At 40.2% G+C, this 23,630-nt stretch overlaps 1 protein-coding gene across 1 annotated transcript; it reads left to right on the plus strand.

Moving 5' to 3' along the window:
- Positions 1-9,919: 9,919 nt before the first annotated feature.
- On the plus strand, positions 9,920-22,192 carry CPOX (coproporphyrinogen oxidase). The gene is made up of 7 exons (XM_070406111.1): positions 9,920-10,522; positions 12,433-12,576; positions 12,844-12,954; positions 14,309-14,450; positions 15,279-15,497; positions 18,833-18,937; positions 20,678-22,192. The coding sequence occupies exons 1-7, from the start codon at positions 9,991-9,993 to the stop codon at positions 20,763-20,765; spliced, it is 1,341 nt and encodes a 446-aa protein (XP_070262212.1). The 5' UTR covers positions 9,920-9,990; the 3' UTR covers positions 20,766-22,192.
- The last annotated feature ends 1,438 nt before the right edge of the window (positions 22,193-23,630 follow it).

Here is a 23,630-nt window from a genome sequence, read left to right on the forward strand (position 1 = left end):
TTTATTCACATAATAAAATTAACATTGCCATCATCATTTTAATTTTACCTATCTATTCTTGATTAACTCTATCTCATAAAATTTTAATAGTACACACTTGCATGAGTTTAGACACCAAAAAACTCATATACTAGTATATCAAACACCATTCACAGTCATACCTACATCGGGTACAATGATCTATATTTTTATAACCTGAGCTTACTCTTTAGGCAGCACTTCTTTGCTTTCTGTATTCTTTCATTTCTTATTCACAACCCAGTATAGCATTGTGCATATAAAAATAAGTCATCAGTATTTGTACAAATGAACTAAGCATATTTCATGCTAATAGAAAAAGAATCAACAAAGAGATTTCAGGGGGGAAAGTTCTGTTTAATCTCTCCCACATCATGTCTCTTTGATATTTTTCTTTTTTCTTCCATGCTCCACATTTAAGTGCCCTTGTAATTACTTGTCCATCCTTATAATTCGGGATAATCTCTCTATTGTAGAGTCAGCAGATTACTAACCTTGATTCCATCTTCACCTTAATTCCCCTTTTTTCATTTTACCCAATGTGTCAGTGATCTGGGGTATGAGATGTGGACATTTTTTGCAAACTGTAGCTCCTAAAAATGACTCTGGCTCTCTCCTACTTTAGTTTCAACACCAAAGACCCCTTATGTAAAATCTCTTCATTTCAGAAGGGGATTGTTAAAGCCCTCAATTTTCAAGAGGACAAACAAATTTTAAAAGCACACATTTAGTTATATGTATGGAATCTCTTATATTGAGAAAATTTGAAAATATAGTAAACAAAATATAAAATTTGATGAATAGCAAATAATCCTGTGTACAATCAAGATATTTGCAATTTGTACTTTCGTCCTCTAGCTATGCCTATATTTTCTCCTCAATAGTCCCCTACAGGCTGAATCTTCATTACATACAATTCTAGTAAGAGTATGGAAGATTATAGCTTTCAAAAGGAATACAGTTTTTGTGACTGAATTAAAGATCGCTGTACATAAATTTAATGTATCCTAGGGATATTATAAATCATCTACTTTCAATCAGCGGTAGGAAATGGCAATAGCAGGTATTGTGACTTGATATGAAAATTGATATATGCATAAATATACCTCATACGAATTCAAATGCAGAAGGAATAAGAATACATCAGTAGTTAATATTTCTGTGTATTCAAGGGTAAACAAGTCTTAATGCCTGAAGTATATTAAAAGTAGAGGTAGTAAAATAATCCCTTTATAAAAGCCCTCTTGTTAGTTTTTAGAAAGGACTGTCTTCTGGGAGTGCCTTGTTAAGTCACCTCTTGGAGCCAGGTGTTCTGTACTTAGTCACTGAAATGTTGGAGGAGGGAGAAGAGGAAGGGTGAAGGAAAGGGTTCTTTGATAATATCTCCATACCTAGAAGAAAGTTTTAGGTTATAACTAAAGTTTTAAAGTTTTAGGTTATAACTAAAGTTTTAAAGTTTTTTTTTAAAGTTCCTATGTTTATTGTGAACAAGGTTCTTTATTTTGCAACACTGGAACTTTTTAGATGTCCTGAGGTGACAATGTCTAATAAAAAGTAGAGCTAGTGAATTAACCAATTTGTAAATATCTTTTTGATATAATTGTTAGGGGAAAAAAAAGCATCTTGGACATGGAGTTGTTGAACCATCTCAAAAATGGACATCAGAACTTGTTCATGTGCAGAGTGTGTGTTCATATTCACATTGTGGTGATAACCACTGATGTGCAAGCATCTCTTTAGGCTGTGCTATAGGAATATGTTGTTAAGTAGTTCAGTCAAAACTTGCCTCCTTGCTAATATTTTAAAGTTTAAACCATAATTCTCTTAAAAGCATTATACTTTGTGTACTCTTGCTTTGGGTCTCATTCTTAATGGAACATTAAGGGAACGCAGTCTTTTCATTGTAACTTTGTGAATATCTTTTATCTAGAGGTCTGTTGCTATTTTTGTCCTTTATGAAATTTTTGTCATCAAGAAAAGCAGGATTACATTTTCTTCCAGGTTGAGTTGGTGTGGGGTATTCTTGGTTATCATAGCTTTGCCCAGCTGGCGTGGCTCAGTGGTTGAGTGTTGACCTATGAACCAGGAGGTCATAGTTCAATTCCCGGTCAGGGCAAATGCCCAGGTTGCAGGGTCAATCCCCAGTAGGGAGAGTGCAGGAGGCAGCCGATCCATGATTCTCTCTCATCATTGATATTTCTATCTCTCTCTCCCTCTCCCTTCCTTTCTGAAATCAATTTTAAAAATTCTTTTTAAAAAGATTTAAAAAATATTCATAGCTTTGAGACTTTGAAATGGTAAACATTCATGATGTGTGAGAAAGCATGATACATAACTGTACCATCTTAATTACACAAAAATGGAAGCTTAGTTGTGTAGATCACTTGGAAGAACACGTAAGACTGTAAACTGCTTGTGATTAAGGATGGCTTTGTTCTTTGTTTGTGTTTTTCAGTTTCCTATATATTCACATGTTAACTTTTAAAAACTAAATGTTACTTTAAAAGCCAAAAAGAATTTTTTAAAAAAGAATACATCAGTTTTTTAGATTGCATCATTTCTCTGGAGACATAATCACAACTGCCAAAAACTTGTATCTAACTTCAATAATGGCCACTTCTACTACTTCAATGGACAAATATTAATTTGTGATTCTTAATTTAGATGTATGCTTCAATGAAAAAGCAGAAATAATACTTTTTAATATTCCCCTCACCCACAAAAAACAACCTGGCCATTTTCTAACCAAAGGAAAAGTGTGATTTCTTAAAAGAGACATTAGTGTCTTAATTATATGCAATTATACTATAATTATTTTTCTTAAAATGAGAGCAGATCATTGCATAGACTTTTCTACATTGCCTTTAAACACATTCATCATCATCATTATCTCACCACCACCACCACTACCACTACCACCACCACTACCACTACCACCACCTACAGACACAGAACTTCTAAACAATACGTTTCGCCCTGACCGGTTTGGCTCAGTGGATAGAGCGTCGGCCTGCGGACTCAAGGGTCCCAGGTTCGATTCTGGTCAAGGGCATGTACCTTGGTTGCAGGCACATCCCCAGTGGCGGGTCGATGTTTCTCTCTCATCGATGTCTCTAACTCTCTATCCCTCTCCCTTCCTCTCTGTAAAAAAATCAATAAAATATATTTTAAAAAATAAAAAATAAAATAAACAATAGGTTTCTTGGTCAGCATCCCTGGACTGCTGGGAACACAAAGCTGGGTATTGAGTGTGAAAATGGATTGATTTCACCTGGTCTCTATTGACCATATGTTTATCTGCAGAGATATTTACCCTTTGCCAACGATATAAAATTTATTATCTAAAAACACAAAAATGTTCCATAACCATCTAGTGATAAATAAAGAATGCGTTTTGAAAAGTCCCTGTGTATTTAACTTGTAAAGACCTTTAAAGGATGTCTAAGGGAAACTAATTCTAAAAATCTCATAACTAAAGGCAAACTATGGTATTGAGTATGGGTATCTATTTATTCTCCATGTTTATTCTTATCTTAGAGTTAACTACCATATTAATGAAAGTTGATTATACTAATTTAAGAATAAAAAGAAAGGGAGGGGAGGGAAGAAATAAAATATAATCGAGCCAAGAAATTAGAGAGAATTCTTTTAAAAAAGTGAAATTTAACATCTTTCAAATTCTTATGAATTTACCATGATCTATCAGAGATCTATGCCAGAAGAGAAACTAATAGTTTTAAAATAATTGCTATGTATTATACACTGTGCTAAACAGCTGACATCTTGTTTCCTCTTATTCATTTAAAAACAGTTGAGAAATCTTTCGTCTTATCTGTACTCTACAGATGAAGTTCAGTAAGATACCTCAAGAGTAGAAAGTTGCTAAACACAATAATGAACTGAGTCAGGACAGTAGACATTTTCTAGAACAAGTAAGTTTTGAGTTGATTTGGAGCGCAGAAAAAAAAAAATTAAGAAAGGTTGGAGCTGGATAAAGTTTCTCCTGTCAATCAGGAAATTGCCAAGTATTGTTTGTCTAAACTATTGATCTGCACAGTTGGTGTCCAGAGGTTGAAAAGCTCCTGTGTGTTTAACTTGTAAAGACCTTCACTTTAAGGATATTTGATTATGCCGAGGATGGTGATTAATAGCTGGGAGTGATGAAGGTCTCCCCCTCAATGCAGTGCTGTGATTCAAAGCTTCCTATCATCTCTCTACACAGATAGCCACCTTGCTACATTGAATACATTCCCAGCCAGAGACTTCAAAATTGCAAAGTTTGCATCCATTTCTGTTGAAATCTATCGCTGGATCTAAGTGAAACCCTCTTCTCACCCTTCACACATTCCAATTTGTCTTGTTCTTTTTTGACTCATTGATCCAACTCCAAAGAAACCATTAGGAAAACCCTTTCCTAACTCCATTCTCTACCATGAACTTGAATTGTAGCCTTTAATTTTATTTCTATGAATCCTCCTATTGGATTTACACTCTACTCAAATAATTATTAACTATTGGACACATCTTTGTCACCTATAAAATGGAAGAATTGTTTTAATTCATATCTTTCAGACTTTGCTCCTCTAGATCCTAGGGGTTCATAGGATTAATTCACATGATAGGGTGTTGGAGGCATGACAAACAGCAGAAGCATTCCTCAGCCAGAGACTTCTTGAATGGGGGCAGCTCTGCTTTCTGTTCACATATTTTTTTTAATATATTTTATTGATTTTTTACAGAGAGGAAGGGAGAGGGATAGAGAGTTAGAAACATCGATGAGAGAGAAACATCGATCAGCTGCCTCCTGCACATCTCCCACTGGGGATGTGCCCGCAACCCAGGTACATGCCCTTGACCGGAATCGAACCTGGGACCTTTCCGTCTGCAGGCCGATGCTCTATCCACTGAGCCAAACCGGTTTTGGCTCTGTTCACATATTAATTAGACTTCTTCACATGATTTTGTTGTAATGTACCCCGCGAATCACAGAAGGACACCTCAAGAAGTCAAATTAAAGAGTCACGTTTATTGCAATCCGGGACTATGAGGGGTCATTCCCAAATCTCATAGTAATAAGATGGTGGCAAAACCATACTTATATAGGCAAAAATCACAAAGGTCTTGATTACATCCCAGGGTTTGGAATGAGGACCCTGGTTTGCACAAAGCAGTTACAGAAGAGAGATTGAGCTGATTAGTTATCTACAAAGATTATTTATAGTTTTGGGTCTTTGGACTTCTGAGTTGACAGAAACACATTATTTAGAGCCCTCGGATCTTGGGACCACTGAGTTGACAGGGAAACATTATCTGGAACCCTCAGGTCTTGGGATAATTGTGCTGTCCTGGTTCCCAGGTACAGAGGAATTTGCTTTCTAAAACCAGTAAGATCACAATCAATGGGATAGTCACATTACAATCAATGAGGCATTCAATCGAATGGGATGATTTATACAATTCAGAAAATCAAAATAACCTGTCCATTGTTAAACAAAGCAAATAGGTACCATACTTCAATTTCATTAGAAGTGATCTGATGCTAGAACAAATTTGAAAACCATTGGATCAGGTTCTTTCTATCTCAAATAGTCTAAGATATTAATACACTATGATTCTTCAACCTTAACTACTCTAACAGAGGAAAGGACTGTTTCACATTTTGCTGTGTTTAGAGACTTAGAAACAGAAAGGTTTCTAGGAGAGTAATCTGTGGGTAATATACATGCACTCATAGGAACTGATTCTGACAGAAGGGCTTCGGGGGATAAATTCCTTTCTCATGAAATCATTCACAATCACTCCTCAGGTACTAGAGAAAAAACTCATGTAACTATTTTCCTTGGCACTTATTGACCCTGTTAATTTGATGTGCAGGGCACCCTGTTGGTTAATTCTGTTCAGAACCAAAGAGTAAGGTATAAACTTAGCTCTCCCTTCCTCCCCGACCACCCCACTCCCGTGGCAGCTCCTCCCATTCTGGCTGAGGACATGATAGAGCAGAACTGACATTTACAATATCTCTTAGGTGACTACTCAAAGTTGCTAGGGTTCCTCGAAATCTACCCCAACATCTTCAGGATGGTCACCAGACGAGAAGTAGAATGTGCCCCTTCTCAGCTTTTGGTGCTGTGGAGAGCAGTCCAGTTTTCCCTTGGTGACTGCATAGCTCACAGGGGTCCTCCTGGCAGGACCTGCTGCCTCAACACCTAGAGAGCATGCCTGCTGGGTACCGTATACTATGCGCTGTGTATAAATCAGGGTGGATGGGGCGGGGGGGGGCAGAGTGTTTTATTATAAACTTGATTCTATTTTGAGCTCCTTCGAAGAAAGAATGTCAAAGGTTCAAATTGTTATTAGAGTCACTAATGTGAAAAATTGTAATCCTTAGGATGGTAAAGGAGCAGCATTGTATTACCTGAGCTCCCCTATCCATCTGCTTCCAGCCTCATCCCTCATATTCCATCCCCTGCTTACAGAGTGATCTATCTCAAATGTAAATGCGAACATGCCATCTACTGACAAATCAGGCTTAAATATAAGTATCCTTTTTGTGGACATTTGAACTCCCAGGGAGTGTGATTTAAATTCACACTATCCAGGCTGTTAAGGTATTTCTTAAGAATAACATTATAAGGTGAAGGTAGGGAGAGTGCTGGAAGTCAGGGGAGGAAATGAGAGAGGCTCTTTGCCTAGAGGCTAAGGATGGAGAGGGATGGGAATCTGGAAACTAGTACCCAACTGGCTCAGGATGAGCCTGTCTGACTGGACAAGCATTCAACATGGCCTGTGCCTGCTTACCTTTTAGTACCTTTCTGGGTAGTCTCAGAATCAAAGCAATAAAAAAAGGGGGTTCTTTAAAATGGACCAGAAATGGCCTGGCTGGGTAGCTCAGTTGGTTAGAGTATCATAACAATACAACAAGGTTGCAGGTTCATCCCTTGTCAGGGCACATGAAAGAAGCAACCAATGAATGCATAAATAAGTGGAACAACAAATCTATGTTTCTCTCTTTCCTTCTCTCCCTTCTCTCTCTCTAAAATCAATTTAAAAAAATTTTTTTTTCATATGTGCCAGAGAGGTTTCTTCTTGATGATATGCATGTTATCACCAGGCCCAGTCAAACCTCACCACGAGCATCTAGAGCAGGCAAACAACACTCCCTAGAATGCTCGTTTTTATCTTTCCTTCCCCCACCCCCCAACTCAGCCTTCCAGGAAGCCACACTATGGCAAAAAAAAAAAAAAAAAAAAAAAAAACTTCCCCAAAGTAGTTTATTCACTTCTCAATCCAGGCCTTTACCTTTCATTAACCTGCTAAAGAGTCAGTTGTGCTCACCCACCTACATCGAGTCCCCATGTCAGAGCTGCCAGACACAGTTGTAGATGGATAAACTATGCCACCTTGAACTGATGGTCTGGGCATAGCCATGAAAGTTCCATCTCTGCATCTAGCCACTAAGAGCAACCTGGAGAAACCACCACCAGAGGTTTAAATTATCTGCTACTAGAAATTAAAATCATCCTGGGGACTTAAGGGACACATTAGCCCGTGACAATCATTCTTACACTCCTATGTCCAGACAACATGGAACTGTGATATGGTAATAGGAACAAACAAAAATTTGTCCATTAAGTCTATGTTAGCTGCTTTTCTCATTTTTAAAAATATGTGTATGTATGTGTTTAGGGTGGGCGGTTGAGGAAATGTAAATATTTGTCCTGCTTAGTTTACAGGAGTTGTTGGAAGTACTAAACCTGAGAAATAGTTGGCAGCATGCTACAACTGTTGGATGATGAAAAATATTTTAAATCTCCTATTCCTTGATCACCCAAACACACCAGTGCTGAGGTCCAACCCCAGCAGGTCCAGGGGTCCCCAAAGGTGTGGACGGAGTCGGCAAAGAAGGAATGACACGGAGACAGCCTTCAGTTGATCAGCAGCCTAGTCAGGACCTCTAGCTAGGATCTCCAGCCAAAGTTCTGGTCGGGATCTCCAGCCAAGTTCTGGTTAGGATCTGATTTTTATTGTCTTGTTACATCTGTATTTATACCAGTTGATTTTAATCCTGTCAATTTCTATTGCAAAGGTTAGGGCGTTTCTTATCTCCATTCCAGGGAGTAAAGATTATGTAGCTTAAGCGTGATTGTTTGTAGTTAAACTGATTAACTACCCACCTGGCACTTAGTTAAGGGGTTGTATCCCCTCCCTAACCTCAGGGAAAAATCCCCACCTGGGGAAACAACCTTTCTCGGAGAGGTGACCTTGGTTAAAACACATGGCGCTAAGGAGAGCAAACATATTAAGAACAATATGCTATATATGCCAGGTCCCTTGAAACATATGCTGTGCAGATGTTTTTTTCCTGCAGCGACTGTGTCAAGCAGCAAGGATGGACCGGCTTCCGGCACACCAGGTCATGAATTTTATGTGGGTCTAGTAAAACAGTCACTTTGCTTTTCCTATATCTAAAATAATCAAGTGGGCACTGTAGGAGCAAGGCCTGGAAAGACTTTAATCATAGATTTATTGGCCATGTTAGGAAAGGCACCAGGTGTTAGACCCCGTGGGGTCAGACCTGACCTGGGTTCAGGAACCTCAGTACTTGAGTTCTAGCAAGGAAAAAATTCAGAGCCAAGACTCAAAATATAAGAGAACCTTTATTTAGAAAATCACAGAAGTAAAAGTAATTCGTAGAAGAATTGGGCATAGTTAATGGTGTAAAGGCCCTTGGAGCTTGGAAGTGAGGAAGGTAAAGGTGAGATGCCTGGGTGGAAGTGGAGGGGGAAATATGAGGGGAGACATGGGCATACTCTGGGAGGAAGAGCCAGCTGGGTCTCCATCCTAAGAATGGATATTTTTAGGGGCCATCCCAGGGGAAGTGTGGAGATTTTTAGGGGGGGGGGGGGGGGGGGAGTTCCAGGGGAAGACTTCAATAGAATATTCTAGGCCTTTTCAGACCAGCCTGAATGACTGGTCTGAGCCTGGGCAGGGGGTCATTATCTAATGCAACTGGTCCTGAGGTCAGTCATAGGTTGTCACTTGTCTGGTTTAGCTGCTTTTCTGGGTGTGGAGTTATTTCTAGGGAGAAAAGAAATGGGGGGGGGGGGGGTACAACACCCATGACCAGCAATATAGCAATATGCAAGGGGATGCAGCAATATGCAAGGAGATGAAAGTTCACCCTGGAAGAGCGAGGTCCCACCCTACAATTGTCCTTTGCCAGGCACCTGGGGCTTTCCTGGTATCCTTCTACACCTGGCCAACCCTTCTTGCTCTGTTCCTGTCTAACTGCCCACCACAGGACTGTGATATTAAGTGATCCCAACAAGTATTTTCCGAGTATTTCTTGGGAGCCTTTCACTAGCTTTTCCCCACTTCCTTTAAAAACTTGCCCTAAGGCAAGGAGTTTCCCAAGGTTCCACCAAGTCCTACAGATTTCGCAAGCTCTATGGGACTAGATTTAACCAGGCGGGAAGGGTCTTGTATAGATAATGGAGCTAGGGTTTGCAACCCTGTTTGAAAATGTAGGTCAGGGGTCGTTTAGGGAGAGAGGGTCTCTGGCCTTATTTTTGCCTGAGTCACTCCTGGTGTCTGGCCCAATTCCTCTGCTCCCTCTGGTTGACGGAACAGCATGCTAGGGCCGTACCTACTTTACAGGAACGCCTCTTTTAGCTCCGCCTATGCTCCCACCGTGCTCCGGCGCCCAGCTCTCTTCCCCTCCTACACTCCCTTCTGGAGAAAGTTGTCGCCTTATCTCCGGGCCTCACCCGTGCAGGCGGCATAGGAGCCTGGACTACAGCTCCCAGAATCCCTCGCGGCCCACCCGCAGCCTGGGAGCCAGGCGGGGTAATTGCTTTTCTTCGCCAAAAGTTCCCGGTGCCCTCCCAGCCCGGTGGGTCGGCTTGGGGTTCCCGCGGGGCTTCGGGGCCGATCGCGGGCACGCGGCACTGCCTTGGGGGACAGCGCGGGAGCATGGCCTTCCCCCTGGGCCGGCTGAGCGCGGGCCCCTGCTGGCGCGCGGCGCGCGGCGGCTGCGCGGAGCTCCGTGCCGGGTCCTGGCGCGGCCGGGCCGGATGCCTCTGCGGCCCCCCTGGCACCGCCGGCGCGGGGCAGAGCCGCGGGCTGGGGCTCGGCGCGACGGCGCGGGGCGGCCCCCGGCGTGGGACCGGGCTGGCCGCGGCGCTGGCCGGGCTGGCGGGGCTGGCGGGGCTCGCCGCCGCCGCCTTTGGGCACGTGGCGCGGGCGGAGATGGCGCCCAAGAGCTCGGGGGCGCGGAGCCCCTCGCCGGGGAGCCCGGGGGAGGAGGAGGACGAGCTGGCCCGCCGCTGCAGGGGCTTCATGGCCTCGCCGGTGACCGACCTGCGCGAGCTGCGAAGGAGACCGGGCGACATGAAGACCAAGATGGAGCTGCTGATCATGGAGACCCAGGCGCAGGTGTGCCAGGCCCTGGCCCAGGTGGATGGGGGCGCCGGCTTCTCCGTGGACCGGTGGGAGAGGAAGGAAGGTGAGGAGGTCGGCGCCGAACGGGAGGTGAAGCTGGGCAGAAGGGGTCGGGCTTTAGTTTGCTGCCGTAAAATGACTCGGAAGAGGGTGTGAGAGTAGGAAAGGGGGACCTGCCAGATAAAAAGGGACACCCTTTACAAAGATTGGCACCGAAAGGGTCTTCAGCCCTCTTCTTGCAGGTGTGGAACCAGATGTGCTGTCACGCTAGCCCTGGGCATTTCAAAATCTTTGCAATTTTTTAATAGCGTTTTTTCGTAGAGGTCTTAGGGTTATTTTAGCCAACAAGCGTGGATGTCCAAATTTGTCATTGCGCATAGATTTCCCCATATTTCATCTCTTTTTCTTGGTGTGTTTATACCTTCCTCCCCTTTGGAAATGGAACGAGAAACTTGGCTCCTCTTTGCTACGTGCCACCCAGACTCCTCCAGCTAAGGGTGTCATTGTGTGGTGTCACTCACACAAGTTGCACAAGAACTATTTGATTGGTTTGTCAGTAGTTCTACAAACTGCACCAGGCTTGAAACTCCCCCCAACCCCCCCCCCCCCCCCCCCCCCCCCACACACACACCTTGATCATAAACTTGAAGGATTTCTGGCTTTTCTACAGCAACTTCTTATCAGCTGGTTTGGGGCTGTGATCCTGCCACATTTATATTAAGTGAAGTTAAACCTCGTTTTCATAGTGTTTTCCATCTTGTAATGTTTTCAAGCGAAGGCCATTGAACCAGGACACAAAACTTCAAGTACTAGACTAGCTGTGTGACCTTCTGAAGGTACTTAAACTTTTTTTTTCCGTTTCCTCACCTATGAAATAATATATGAGGGTATTGTAAGGATTAAATGAGGTAAATATATGTAAGTGCTTTAAAAAGCAGGAAACAAATGTGTTCTTGGAGAAGGTGTTTTCCGTTTCTGTGCCTCAGTTTTCTTATTTGTAATATACAGTTGTACTGGATCATCTTATGTCCTATCCAGCTCAAAGAAGTCTTAGAAATAAAGCAAGCTAAACATGAATCTTTATGACAGCTACTCTTGTAGTAACTCTAGTGTTTTAAAAAACAAACAGACCGGCTACTAATAGTAAAGCTCATATACATAAATGTACTGGGTCTCACTCAATTTAGAGTTCCAAATCCCCAAGTGATCGAATACTGTTTTTTAGTTTCCTGTAAACAAAACGAAAAGACAAACACTAAGAAAAAAACAATTGAAACAATACGGAGCTCTTAAATTCAGTAATAATAAAAGTTTTCAAATATATCCATTCCTGTTTTTAACCTTAGTTTTCTCTCATATATCATAACCAAAGCAGTAGTATTTGAAAGGAAAATGTTCTGGTGATTTATTTTATTTCATTTTATTTATTTTTTTGTTGCTAATCTTCACCCAAGGATATTTTTCCCATTGATTTTTAGAGAGTGGAAGTGACGGGGAGAGACAGAGAGAGAGAAACATGGATGTGAGAGAGACACATCGATTGGTTGCCTCCCTCATGTGCCCCTCGGTCAGGGATGGAGCCTGCAGGTCAGGGATGGAGCCTGCAACCGAGCTAAATGCCCTTGACCGGAATCCAACCGGAGACCCTTCAGTTCGTAGCCCAATGCTCTAACCACCAAGCAACCGGCCAGTGCGCAGTGTTTTATTTTAGATGACGGCATAAAAATGTAGAAGAAATATTCAATTATGTGATTTGAAGAAATAATATTTGCCTACTATCAGTAGCAAATGTCATAAAGCTAAGCTAATTATCTAATTTTATTGCACCTGAAAATTATAAATATACAGATATTGAAAATAGAGGAGGAGAATAAGTCCCAGTCCCATCACCTCATGCAAGGGTGTTTTTTTTTTTAATTTTGCATTTTATTTTCTGTTTTTCATTCTTTGCTCATTTTACATTTCTATAAACAGGAGGTGGGGGCATCAGCTGTGTACTTCAAGATGGGCATGTTTTTGAGAAGGCGGGAGTGAGCATTTCTGTCGTTCATGGACATCTTTCTGAGGAAGCAGCAAAGCAAATGAGAAATAGAGGAAAAAATCTGAAGACTAAAGATGGTAAGCCAGTCTCAATTGCCTTTAGTAGTTGCTGCAAGCTGTTCTTCCCCACAGGTTTTATTTGTGAAATAAATATTGCTTCTGTAAAAAGCCATTTGGGTGCATATGTCCCATAAGCATGTTCACAATTACTTTTTTTTTTTTTAATTATATTTTAAGAAACAAATTAAAAACCAGCTTTTGGAAACTGATCCAAAAACCATGTTGGGGGTACTTTGTGTCAAACCAAGTGATTGAGAGCAGCTCACTGTGTGTTTTACTTTCCAGGTAAATTGTCATTTTCTGCTATGGGTGTGAGCTCCGTTATCCACCCCAAGAATCCTCATGCTCCTACCATCCATTTCAACTACAGATACTTTGAAGTAGAAGAAGCCGATGGTATGTATGTCTGGAGCTGTGGAAAGTACTACTGTGCCAAATGTGTATTTTAAAGCAGGTTAGAAGACATAACATCTAACAGCGAGAGAGAATAAATACAATTTTAACTAGGTTTCTCAGGAGGCATATGATGGGTTATTCCTTAGCAGGTGCAATGGATTATGCACTGGACATGAAAACGGGATTGGCTCAACTCTGGTTGCTCCATGTTTCCTCCTACACAGAAGGAACAATTGAATGAACCTGAACTTAAAGTGCACACAGGGTTCTTTGCAAATATAAACCCACCCAAAGGAAAACCTCGTGTGCAAGATTAAGTTGAAATTGAGAACTTGCTTTTGGAAAATATCTTCCACATGCATAACTTTGCTAGTCACCAGTGCACTGTAGGATGGGATGCACTTGATCCTGCCTCATTATGCACGTGTAATTCCAGCCTAGGAATCCTGTTAGCTGAGCCAGCTCTTACACCTGTCAGAGCGCCTGTGCAGTGCCACGCTACTCCTCTTCATGTCTCTGTAGGTGATGGCATTTAAAGTTAATGTATTTAACTTTTCATTTTGAAGTTGCTTATGTTTAAAAAATTGGCAACTGGTACTGACAACCTATAGACCTAACTAAGCACATGAAATAGTTATCCTCAAACTATTTGAGTTGTCTCCCTCAGCAAGTATTTTTACCCTTTCTGGGAGGAAGGGGAGATGGTATTTAATATAGGCAGCATAAGAATCTCCTGTTTTTTGTGTGTGTTTTGTTTTGTTTTTAAATAAGCTATAGATGCCTGGGACAGATATTTGCTTTTATTTTTATTTTTTTTGAAATTGTAACCAACAGAGGCATTTTAAGCTTCTCATGTGATTTTAATAGGTAGCCAGAGTTAAAATCCACTGCCTGGTCCACCTGTGGTGTTTGATCATTCCCTGCCCTGTGTATCATTTCCCTGCCTAGTTCTACTCTCACTTTTTAGTTTCTTTCTTCTTTCCTGTCCAGGCCTTACAGGCCATTTAGAGCTAATTTCAGTTGGTTTTATTTCTTTCTTTCTTTCTTTATTTTTTGAGAGAGAGAGGGGGTGGAGGGAGAAAGAGAAAGGTGGGAGGTGGAGAGACATTGTTGTTCCATGTATTTATACATCCATTGATTGATTCCTATATGTGCCCTGACTGGGGATCGAACCCACAATCTTGGCATATCAAGATGATACAACCCAGCCAGGGTCCAGTTCAGTGTTTTTGATTGTCATCCGTTTCATGCTTAATAAAGTTAGCTGATAAATTAAGTTTGCTAATACAGTGAGTAATGTGATGCATCTCAAAGTCCAGAGTCCAAGTCACGTTTACATGTCTTGATTTGGTAGGTAACAAGCATTGGTGGTTTGGTGGGGGAAGTGACCTTACTCCCACGTACTTGAACCAAGAGGATGCCGTCCATTTTCACAGAACTCTAAAGGAGGCTTGTGACCGGCACGGCCCAGATCTCTATCCTAAATTTAAAAAATGGTAGGTCATGATACTTAAAGTATATTTGTTCCTCACTAAATACCATTTTTTAGCTGATGAAGGTTGAACTATTTCATTGCCCCCTAGAATTGGGATACCAGTTTTAAGTGGTTTTCATAAGTTATTGACTTAGGAATATTTGAATGTCTGCAATAAAAACTGGGTAGCAGTATATTCTTTGATTCCAAATGATTTCGAATGTAAACTTTAAGGTGATCTATGTTTGCAAATCCAAGGCTTTTTAATCCTCTGGTGGGAAATTAAATTTTCTTCCCAGGTGAGAATTGTCTCTCTATTGCCATGGCGATATATGAGGGCATAGGAAGGGCTGGAGAACTATTAGGGACAGATGGAAATGTACTAGAGATTTGTGGCAAGGAGAAAGGTGGAATTGGACACTTTGTGAAAGAAACTAAAGAAAAAACAAACAACAGTTGTGAGGAGACCCAGGATGTTTGGTAGGTATGTAATGGAATCTAAGTATAAGTTGCTTCTGAGGGCAGCGACGCCACGTGTTTCAAGATATACAGTATTAAAACTGCGCTATTTGTTTCTCTTTCACTAAAGGTCTTAATATCCATATTCTTTAGATATACATGTATTAAATTGCCTACTTGCTTTGCAGATAAAAGTATAAGTATATTCTACACCGGTGCTAATTGCAGGAGATCCATCTAAAGCCCTTTTTTCATTTTCGTAGTTGGACAAAGAGTGAGGACACTGCTGGCCTTAGTCAAGGATGGCGCTCCAAGTGGAAACACTCACATTGACGTTCATGCATTTGTTGTTTCCCTCTGATCCCTGATTTGGCCTTGCTCTGTTTTCCAGGTGTGACGATTACTTTTATATAGCCCATCGTGGGGAGCGGAGGGGCATCGGGGGTATCTTTTTTGATGACCTTGACTCTCCATCCAAGGAGGAGGTGTTTCAGTTTGTACAGAGCTGTGCCCAGGCTGTCGTTCCTGCTTATATTCCCCTTGTGAAAAAGCACCGTGATGACTCATTCACCCCTCAGGAGAAGCTATGGCAGCAGCTCAGGAGGGGACGGTGAGTGACTGAAAGGAGAATAAACCGGCTCATTGTGTAACTGGGAAGAGGGGTGGAGCAGCTGTACTAACAGTGGGTGGTGTGCTATCTTGGGCAGATACTTTTTCAGAGTTGTATTAGTACTCACCCTAATTTCTTTTCATAACCAGATGAATAGCAAAGGAATAAAACAACATTGTATAATATAGTATTTTAGAAAGAGCAAAGTGTATTTCATTAGTCTACAGAAGAGATTCATAGTAGGCATGTAGTAAGTACTTGATGAATTTAATTCAGCCGATTTCTTTTACTTAGGTTTCAAGCAATACCCTCCAGCCTTATGCCAACATAATGGGTACCATTTAATGTTTTTCCTGCTTTGTAAATTTGGAATCACACCTTTTTTCATTCATCATTAAGGTTTCATGGAGGTTGTTTTAATGAAAATAATCATTTTAGAAATTATTTACACTTAATGCCAATATTTACTAATTATGGAGTCATTACTATGTGCCAACCCACTTATGAGGCAGTTTGCATCTATTTTTCTCCACAAACTTGTGATTTTGGTGTAATCATTATCATTTTATAGATGATAAAACTAATTCTCAGAAAGGCAAGTTCCTTGCCCAAGATTACACAGCTGGTAAATAAAGATCCCAGATGTGGAACTAGGTTATCATGACTTCAAAACTTACAGCCTTTCCCATTCATGAAGGAAGTGGTTGAAGCAGGTTTGTGTTTCTTACCATGATGCTTACCTTAGCACCCTGCTCTGTGCATTCATTGAGCTTGGTGAGCGCATTTGGGTGATCATCCTGAGATTATCTTCATCTGGGGTGGGGGGAGGGCGGGGGGGCGTATAGTTGTGACTCAGCTCCAAAGAATCCACTTTCTGGCTCGCAGGAGTTTCTCATTGCCATCTTAATTGCATATATACTGCTGGTCCATGGCTGTAACATGGGTTTTCTCACTTGTGTTCATTCTGTATCAAGCATATGAAGTTTTGGGCACTTAAGGAGGTAACACTAGTGCCCAGAAAAGGTCAACTTAAATAACATTCCAGGTCTAAAGATGTATGCCTGTGTTTATCCTTCTTTGTGACCACCTGTGCTGTCTGGTCTCCGTTGATAAACATGGGAAAGTGAGAGTTGATTAACTTTTCTTCTTAGAAATTGCTTACAGAATGCATCTGTTTTGGGACATTTTTTGTTTTCCTATGATCTCTCAAATACACCTTTACTTCTTTCTTTTTTCACTTGACACTTATGTGCCCCTATGGCTAGTCTCTGTGCTGACTACAAAGCTGAGCGTAGCATGGACCTGTAAATACAACTCACAGTTCAGTGGGGAAGGTATACCTAAGAGGATAATTTAAAAAGAAAAAGCAAAATGCTATGGAAAGTACATGGTCTAGTTTTGCATAAGATTTGATATGCAAACACTCATGTGTTTTGAGATAGAAGTGGGGGGTGTTAGATGAATTTTCTGAGGTGTGGTGGGTGACTCTGCTGCAAGGAGAGCCTCCTTCTACCACCCTTATCTCTGGGCTTCAGATGGCGGTAAACTCTGGGGCGAAAGATACCCTCGCTCTTCTGCAGTTATCAGCACGTCTTCACTTGCTTACAATGCATTTACAGCCCTATCTGTCTCCTTCAGGGTCACTCCTCCCCACCTCCGCCCAGAATGAGTTTCTCCTGCAGTGAGACTGCTTCCCTTTGGACTGTACAGTCTTATTTGCAAACTCATTTAGTCTCTTGTCCTCAATTACTACTATTCTCTCATCAGACCTTGAACTTCTTAGAGTCTTTTCTTTCCCCCCTATAGGAGAACAGAAACTAACCATCTTTAACTTACTGCTGTTTTGTTGTATTTTGAGAAAGGGAAACAGGATAAGATTCAGGCATCAGTTAGATTGAAGGAATGGTTCAAGTCCATAGTTCCCAGGCACCTCAGAGAAGAGTAATGTATAGAAAGAATCAGAAAGAACAGATGTAAGCGGAGGCTGGTGGGAGTCAGAGAGGCTAATGTAGGGATAGGGACATCATTCACTCAAAAAAGGAAACAGTAGGGGATCCTCCAAAAAGCTCATTTAGGGAGCTCCTTACATGGTTTTTGACAAAGACATCAATACAAATTAGAGAACCAGTCATTCCTTAAATAATGTTTCAGAAAGGTAATATCCAGCAGGGGTGGAAAAGGGCTGAGAGACTGAAATTCTTTTCTTAGGAAGAAGTTAGGAAGATTCACTTAAATTATATTTTGAAACAGACATAAGGTATTAAATAGTTATTAGTATGCAAAATGGAATCAATAATAAATGGTGAGGACTAGAAAGGGATTCATGGATATAATTTATTTTAATTTTCTCAGAACCTTTGGCAAGTTTGCACACACAAGAGCACTTTCTAAAAATTGAACTGCTCCAGGATTGTAGAAGAAATTTTCTTCTATGTGTGATTAAAGAGAGTAACATGGATAAAAAGGAATATCTGAGGAAGTTTAGACTAAGAGAGTAGTTTCTGACAAGTTGAGAAATGATCTGAAAGGGGTACTACTTATTGACATTTTCAGATTTATGGGTCATTCTAAATTATTTTGGGTAGTAGAACTTATTTTTTTTAATTGGGGTGAAGAGACCCTTTTACAAAGGATCCCATGATGTTAAAGGCAATTATATTTTTAAGTTAGACAGAGTTTACATCTGACTCTGGCCGTTAATGGAAAACTAATGTACTAAACCAAGTTTTCATTGATGCTAAGGGTATTTTTCTAAGCAAATAAAATTGAGCACTACAACTCAACCACTGCCTTTTATTATGATTGCCATGAATCCGCAGGAAGGCTGATTTATATCACCGTTTGTTAATGCTATTATCTAACTTAATAAAAGGGAATGCCTAGAATATATGAGTAATGTTAATAGATTGCTGTTACCTGCATTTGGCCTTTTAATTACAGGTTTGCTGCCCTGTCTTAGTACTTGTGAGGTATAGGCAGTGAAATGAAGTCTCTGACTCTGAACTATCTCAGACTGTGGGGGAGGCCCAGAAGGAGTCATGCCATTTCTTTTTCATGATTGTTGTGCCTTCAGGTTCTCAGCCTTGTGTTCATTCTTTTTATTTATTATAACGGCTCTGTGTTGGGGCTGAATCTATGTCCTATTGTTTGTTGGATAGAATACCCTTTTATTTATGCCTGTCCAGATGGAGAAAACTCAACTGACTGTAGACTTGTGTCAGTTCCAGCTGATTGGGAGGGTGGGTAGGAAGAAGTCCCTCCTTTAAGTATTCATCATGGGCTAAGAAAGATTTTACTCAGCTGACCGTTAATGTTGTTTGATGTCCGTATGTCAGGTATGTGGAATTTAACCTGCTGTATGATCGGGGTACAAAGTTTGGCCTCTTCACTCCGGGATCCAGGATTGAAAGCATCTTGATGTCTTTACCTCTGACTGCTCGGTAAGAATAACTCGTTTTAATAATCATCCCCCTACCCCGAGCCTTCAGCCCCCACCAAACATGAACGTTAACACTACAGATCTCTTACCCAGAGACGTCACTGGTTTTGACTTTGCTGCTTTTATTAAAAAATCAGAGTCAAATCATTAAGGAAAATCAAATTGGATATTTTAAGGGGTATAAGGGTGAGTGATACAGCTTTGTGTGTGAGAGCAGGAAAAGGATAGAGGGAGCAGGATTACGGGGATGATGATGTCTAAGGGCCGGATTATCCTTGCCTGGGTAGTATTCCAGGAAGAACATATCAACTTCTAAAACTTAATTTTATTAAAAATGATTGCATGTGTGAGGAAATGTCTTACTCTCCCGTAGGAAGTATTAAGCTTGTTTGAAAGTATGAGATGCACAGCATTCTCTCTGTGTTTTCCATGCTGCTGTGGTGAGCTAGTTTCTTAGAGGTGAATTGAGTCTGTGGGGAATTTTACAGACGGATATATTCACATTGGCGCTATTAGGTTAATAAAGATCTACAACCGACTTTGTTGCTTTTAAGAAAATGAGAATGATGTGTGTCAACACTGAAATAGAAAAGATCAGAGAGAAAACAAAGTTACCATTGTTTGTTTTACTAGAGTTAGAATCTTTTTTCTCCATGAATTTAAATGTCTGGATAAGAATTCAACTACTGGATGCCACTGACAGTCTGCCTTGCCTCATTCTGCTGTTCTGATCTAGCCTTGTGAGAGCAGTACCCTCTGTGGTTGTCATGCCTTCACAAAGGCATTGACTGTCTAACTATTGTTTAGGGATCTTCTGTCCTTGGTTAGAAGATCGCGCACATCACTGTTAGGTGTTCCTGGAGAGATGAGAAGTGAGTGAGAAGTAAACATGACCATTAGGCCTCTGGTGGTCAGCCTGATCGCTCTGGCCCCTAAGTATAATTCATATTCCAAGCAGATGTGGGCGGATTAGAAATAACCGCCTTGCTCACTTGAGTAGCATTACCACAACAGGTCACTTTTAGCTTCTTATAATCTATACTGGAGGGTCTGTTAACTTAAGACTGCAGGATAAATCCAAGTCCACCAAAAGGTGTGCTTTTGTACAGACCTTGAGCTAAGAAAGGATTTTACGTTTTTAAAAGGATTTATTAAAAGCAAAAAATATGAAAGAGACCATATGTGGCCCCACAAAGCCTAAAGTATTTATTATGTGGCCCTTTATATTATCTGATGTATTATTTACTTTATATTATCTGATGTATTATATACTTTAATTTTTTTACTCTAATGTATTATTATTGAGCTTATCAGTGATTTTTGAAAGCAACCTGTTTTTTCTGAGAGAGAATCTATTTAAAAAGGCATGCCAATATTGTTGCCCTAAATAGAAAGTAACACAAAATAAATGTGTAAGTATGAAGCTAAAAATAGTTTGCCCATGGGTCATCTCAGGTTAGAACTTTACAAAACCCTAATTTATAGTAAAAAGTGTATTTTCCTTCTGGGATATTAGCCAAAGTGTGCTCAGGAATTAAGAAACTTTATTTCTTTAGCAACAAGTATTTTTAAAAAGCCTGGTGGGTGAAAGGCATATTAGGCACAGTGGAGACAAAGAGGTATGAGACATTTTTTACTGTTTTAGAACTTTATTTTTCATTTATCTTAAGTAAACAAGAATATGTGTTGTTTATTATTTTTTTATTATTACATTTTTTGCTTCTGTTTTGGGTGTACACAGATGGGAGTACATGCATTCACCCTCAGCGAACTCCAAAGAAGCAGAAATTCTGGAAGTTCTTCGCCACCCAAGGGATTGGGTGCATTGACAGAGGCGAAGCAGCCGCCCTGGGGTCTGGGGACACAGAACGTGTGCCCCACGTGTGCCCCCACTCCACTGGCCGGCACCGTTGCCGCCCTGTGGCAGTTAGTCACCTATGTCTTGAGCCCCAGTCTTCATTCTGGAGCCTGCTTCCCTGGCACCATAGGTTTCCGTTGGATGCTGTCAGTGATGGGTGAGAAGGTGACCACAAGTCCATTGGTTGATATAAATCTCATTTATACTTTTAGAATCATTTTATATGACTAGTTTACAAAATATGACATTGGGTTTCCTGTATTGAGTTAGTTTCTGCCACAAAAGTCTGTTGTGGGATAAATTTATTTTCATTAATTGAATGAGATTGAGCTTATGAGTGATTTTTGAAAGCAACCTGAAATGAAGGTAAAAGTTTTGCTTTGTCGTTCCTGAAGTTTCTTTAGTTATAATATATGAATGTCTGTATCTTTTTTTTTTTTTAAATATATTTTATTGATTTTTTACAGAGAAGAAGGAAGAGGGACAGAGAGTTAGAAACATCAATGAGAGAGATCGATCAGCTGCCTCCTGCACGCCCCCCACTGGGGATGTGCCCGCAACCAAGGTACATGCCCTTGACCGGAATCGAACCTGGGACCCCTGAGTCCGCAGGCCGACGCTCTATCCACTGAGCCAAACCGGTTCGGCTGTATGTCTGTATCTTGCTGTAGAAATCATAATATTATAAAATGCTCATTTTTATATAATGATAGATATTTAGGAACACTTGAAATTTTCTTAATCTCTACATGTGTTACAATTTAGTGATTACCTGTGGTTGTTAACTCTCCACTGTTTTTTCAAAAAGGGACATCTAAGTTGTAATTTTAATTTTTGTAAAACTAGAATTTGTTATCTGCACTTTTGAATGTGAAAGCTTATAACCATACATTCTGATATTTAGAATTTTCTATTCCAGACAGTTCTATGTGGAAATTTAAACTAAACTAAAATAAAATCCTGGGGATGTTATGAATATAGGCAATGTTTCTCGTTTAGTGAGAAACATTTTCCTTCTTTAATTAAAGTAAGCATAAATGTTATGAGTGTGAGAAGCATGTAGGCATTTTATAAATATTTTTTCTTGTAAGATGAACTAGTTGAAATTGTTCTCTTTAAATAAGAGATTCTGTGACTCATATTTGCTTTTAAGATAAATTCACAAAATTCTTAAAATGGCTTCTTTGTTCACATAATAATATGAATGTTTTTTTAATTCATAATATATTGAAGTTTGTAAGGAATATTATCTTCCTGCATACTATTAAGCATTATCTTGGAACATGTTGAATGTATGTGACTGTGTGTGACTCTTTAGGGCTGGAAAATGTATGAATTCTTTAATTGTCTTACAACAGATCTACTGATTAAATTTTATTATGGAATATGGTTTACAAATGTCTGTATTTTTCACTTTTTTTTAGGATAATATACACAGGGCAGACAAATATTTCTTAGTTCTAACACCATAGTTCCTCACCTAAATATTTGAACCTCCCTAAATATGACTTTTGCACTCAAATTCTCATAGCAGCTTTATTCACAACAGCCAGGAATAGAAATAACACAAATGCCCTTCAGCAGGTGAGTGGATAAAGAAAGTGTGTTATAGCCATACGTTAAAATACTACTTAGTAATGAGAAGGCATGGCTTGATAAATGCAACAACATGGATGAATATTTAAAAAGCATAATGCCAAGTGAAAGGAGCCAGACACAAAGAGCACTCACTGTATAACTACATTGAAATTTTCTTAATCTCTACGTGTTACAATTCAGTGATTACCTGTGGTTGTTAATTCTCCATCACTAAAAAAGTCAAAACTCTAACAACAGAAAGCAGATCAGTGGTTGCTAGGGGCTGGGGCTGGGGACGGAGCTGGGAAATGGATTGTGAAAGGGAACAAATGAATATTTTGAGGTGTTGGAAGTGTTCCATATATTGATTGTGACAGTGGTTACCAAATTGTATACACTTATCAAAACTTACTGAATTTCACACTGAAAATCATAGAATTTTATTGTGTATATAATTTATACTTCAACAATGCTGATTGAATTTCAAGACCCCTAATATAGGCATATTCAAATAAACCTCAGTTTACCTTTTACAATGAAAAGTCCTTTTATCATATAGATCTGCTAGCATTTTTACTTGTGTTGAGGATTATTGGGGTCTGGGCATTGGACTAAGATAAAATTTCAAAAATTTTCTGTGCATATCAGTTTTCCATACCCTTTGATGTATTTCTCTTACAGATGAGATGGGGGAAAACATAATTGCATAACTACTGGAAAAAAAGATCATTCTGCTGTTACTCAAAGTAAATTTCTCTTTCAAATTTGTATTGATGTCTATTCTGAGTCTACTAGAGGCCCAGGGTGTATTCCCAAATGGCCTGAGCACCTGAGTGCTGCTCTTTCGTATGTCTGTTAGTGGTCAGAAGGGATGGAAATTTTGTGGGGGGATATACATGCTTTGGAACAAATTTCTAATCACTACTTTCTATCAGTATACTCCGCCTCCCCACCCATTGAACTCAATGTTTGAGTTAGAAAACTGCATGCTAACAAGCACCAGTTTTAGAAGGTCAAGAAATGTGTTTTCTTATGACTACTTATCCTTCCATGTGTCTTCTGTTGTTACATTCAAGGCTGGAATCATCTGCAGGGTTTTTAGTCACACATCAGTGCCCGGGCTAGACCACTCGAAGGCTAGGCTCAGCTTAGACTCAGATTTCACCAGGTGAGGTATGCACTGTTGCCTTCTGATCCAACCCCAGAGGTTAGGTAGTGTCACTCTCCACGTTCCACTAGTTAAGTGAGTCACTAAGCG

The sequence above is a fragment of the Myotis yumanensis genome, unplaced genomic scaffold (genome assembly GCF_028538775.1).
Source record: "Myotis yumanensis isolate MYYU_CA2020_CCGP unplaced genomic scaffold, mMyoYum1.0.hap1 SCAF_2, whole genome shotgun sequence".
In the NCBI taxonomy this organism is placed as follows: Eukaryota; Metazoa; Chordata; class Mammalia; order Chiroptera; family Vespertilionidae; genus Myotis; species Myotis yumanensis.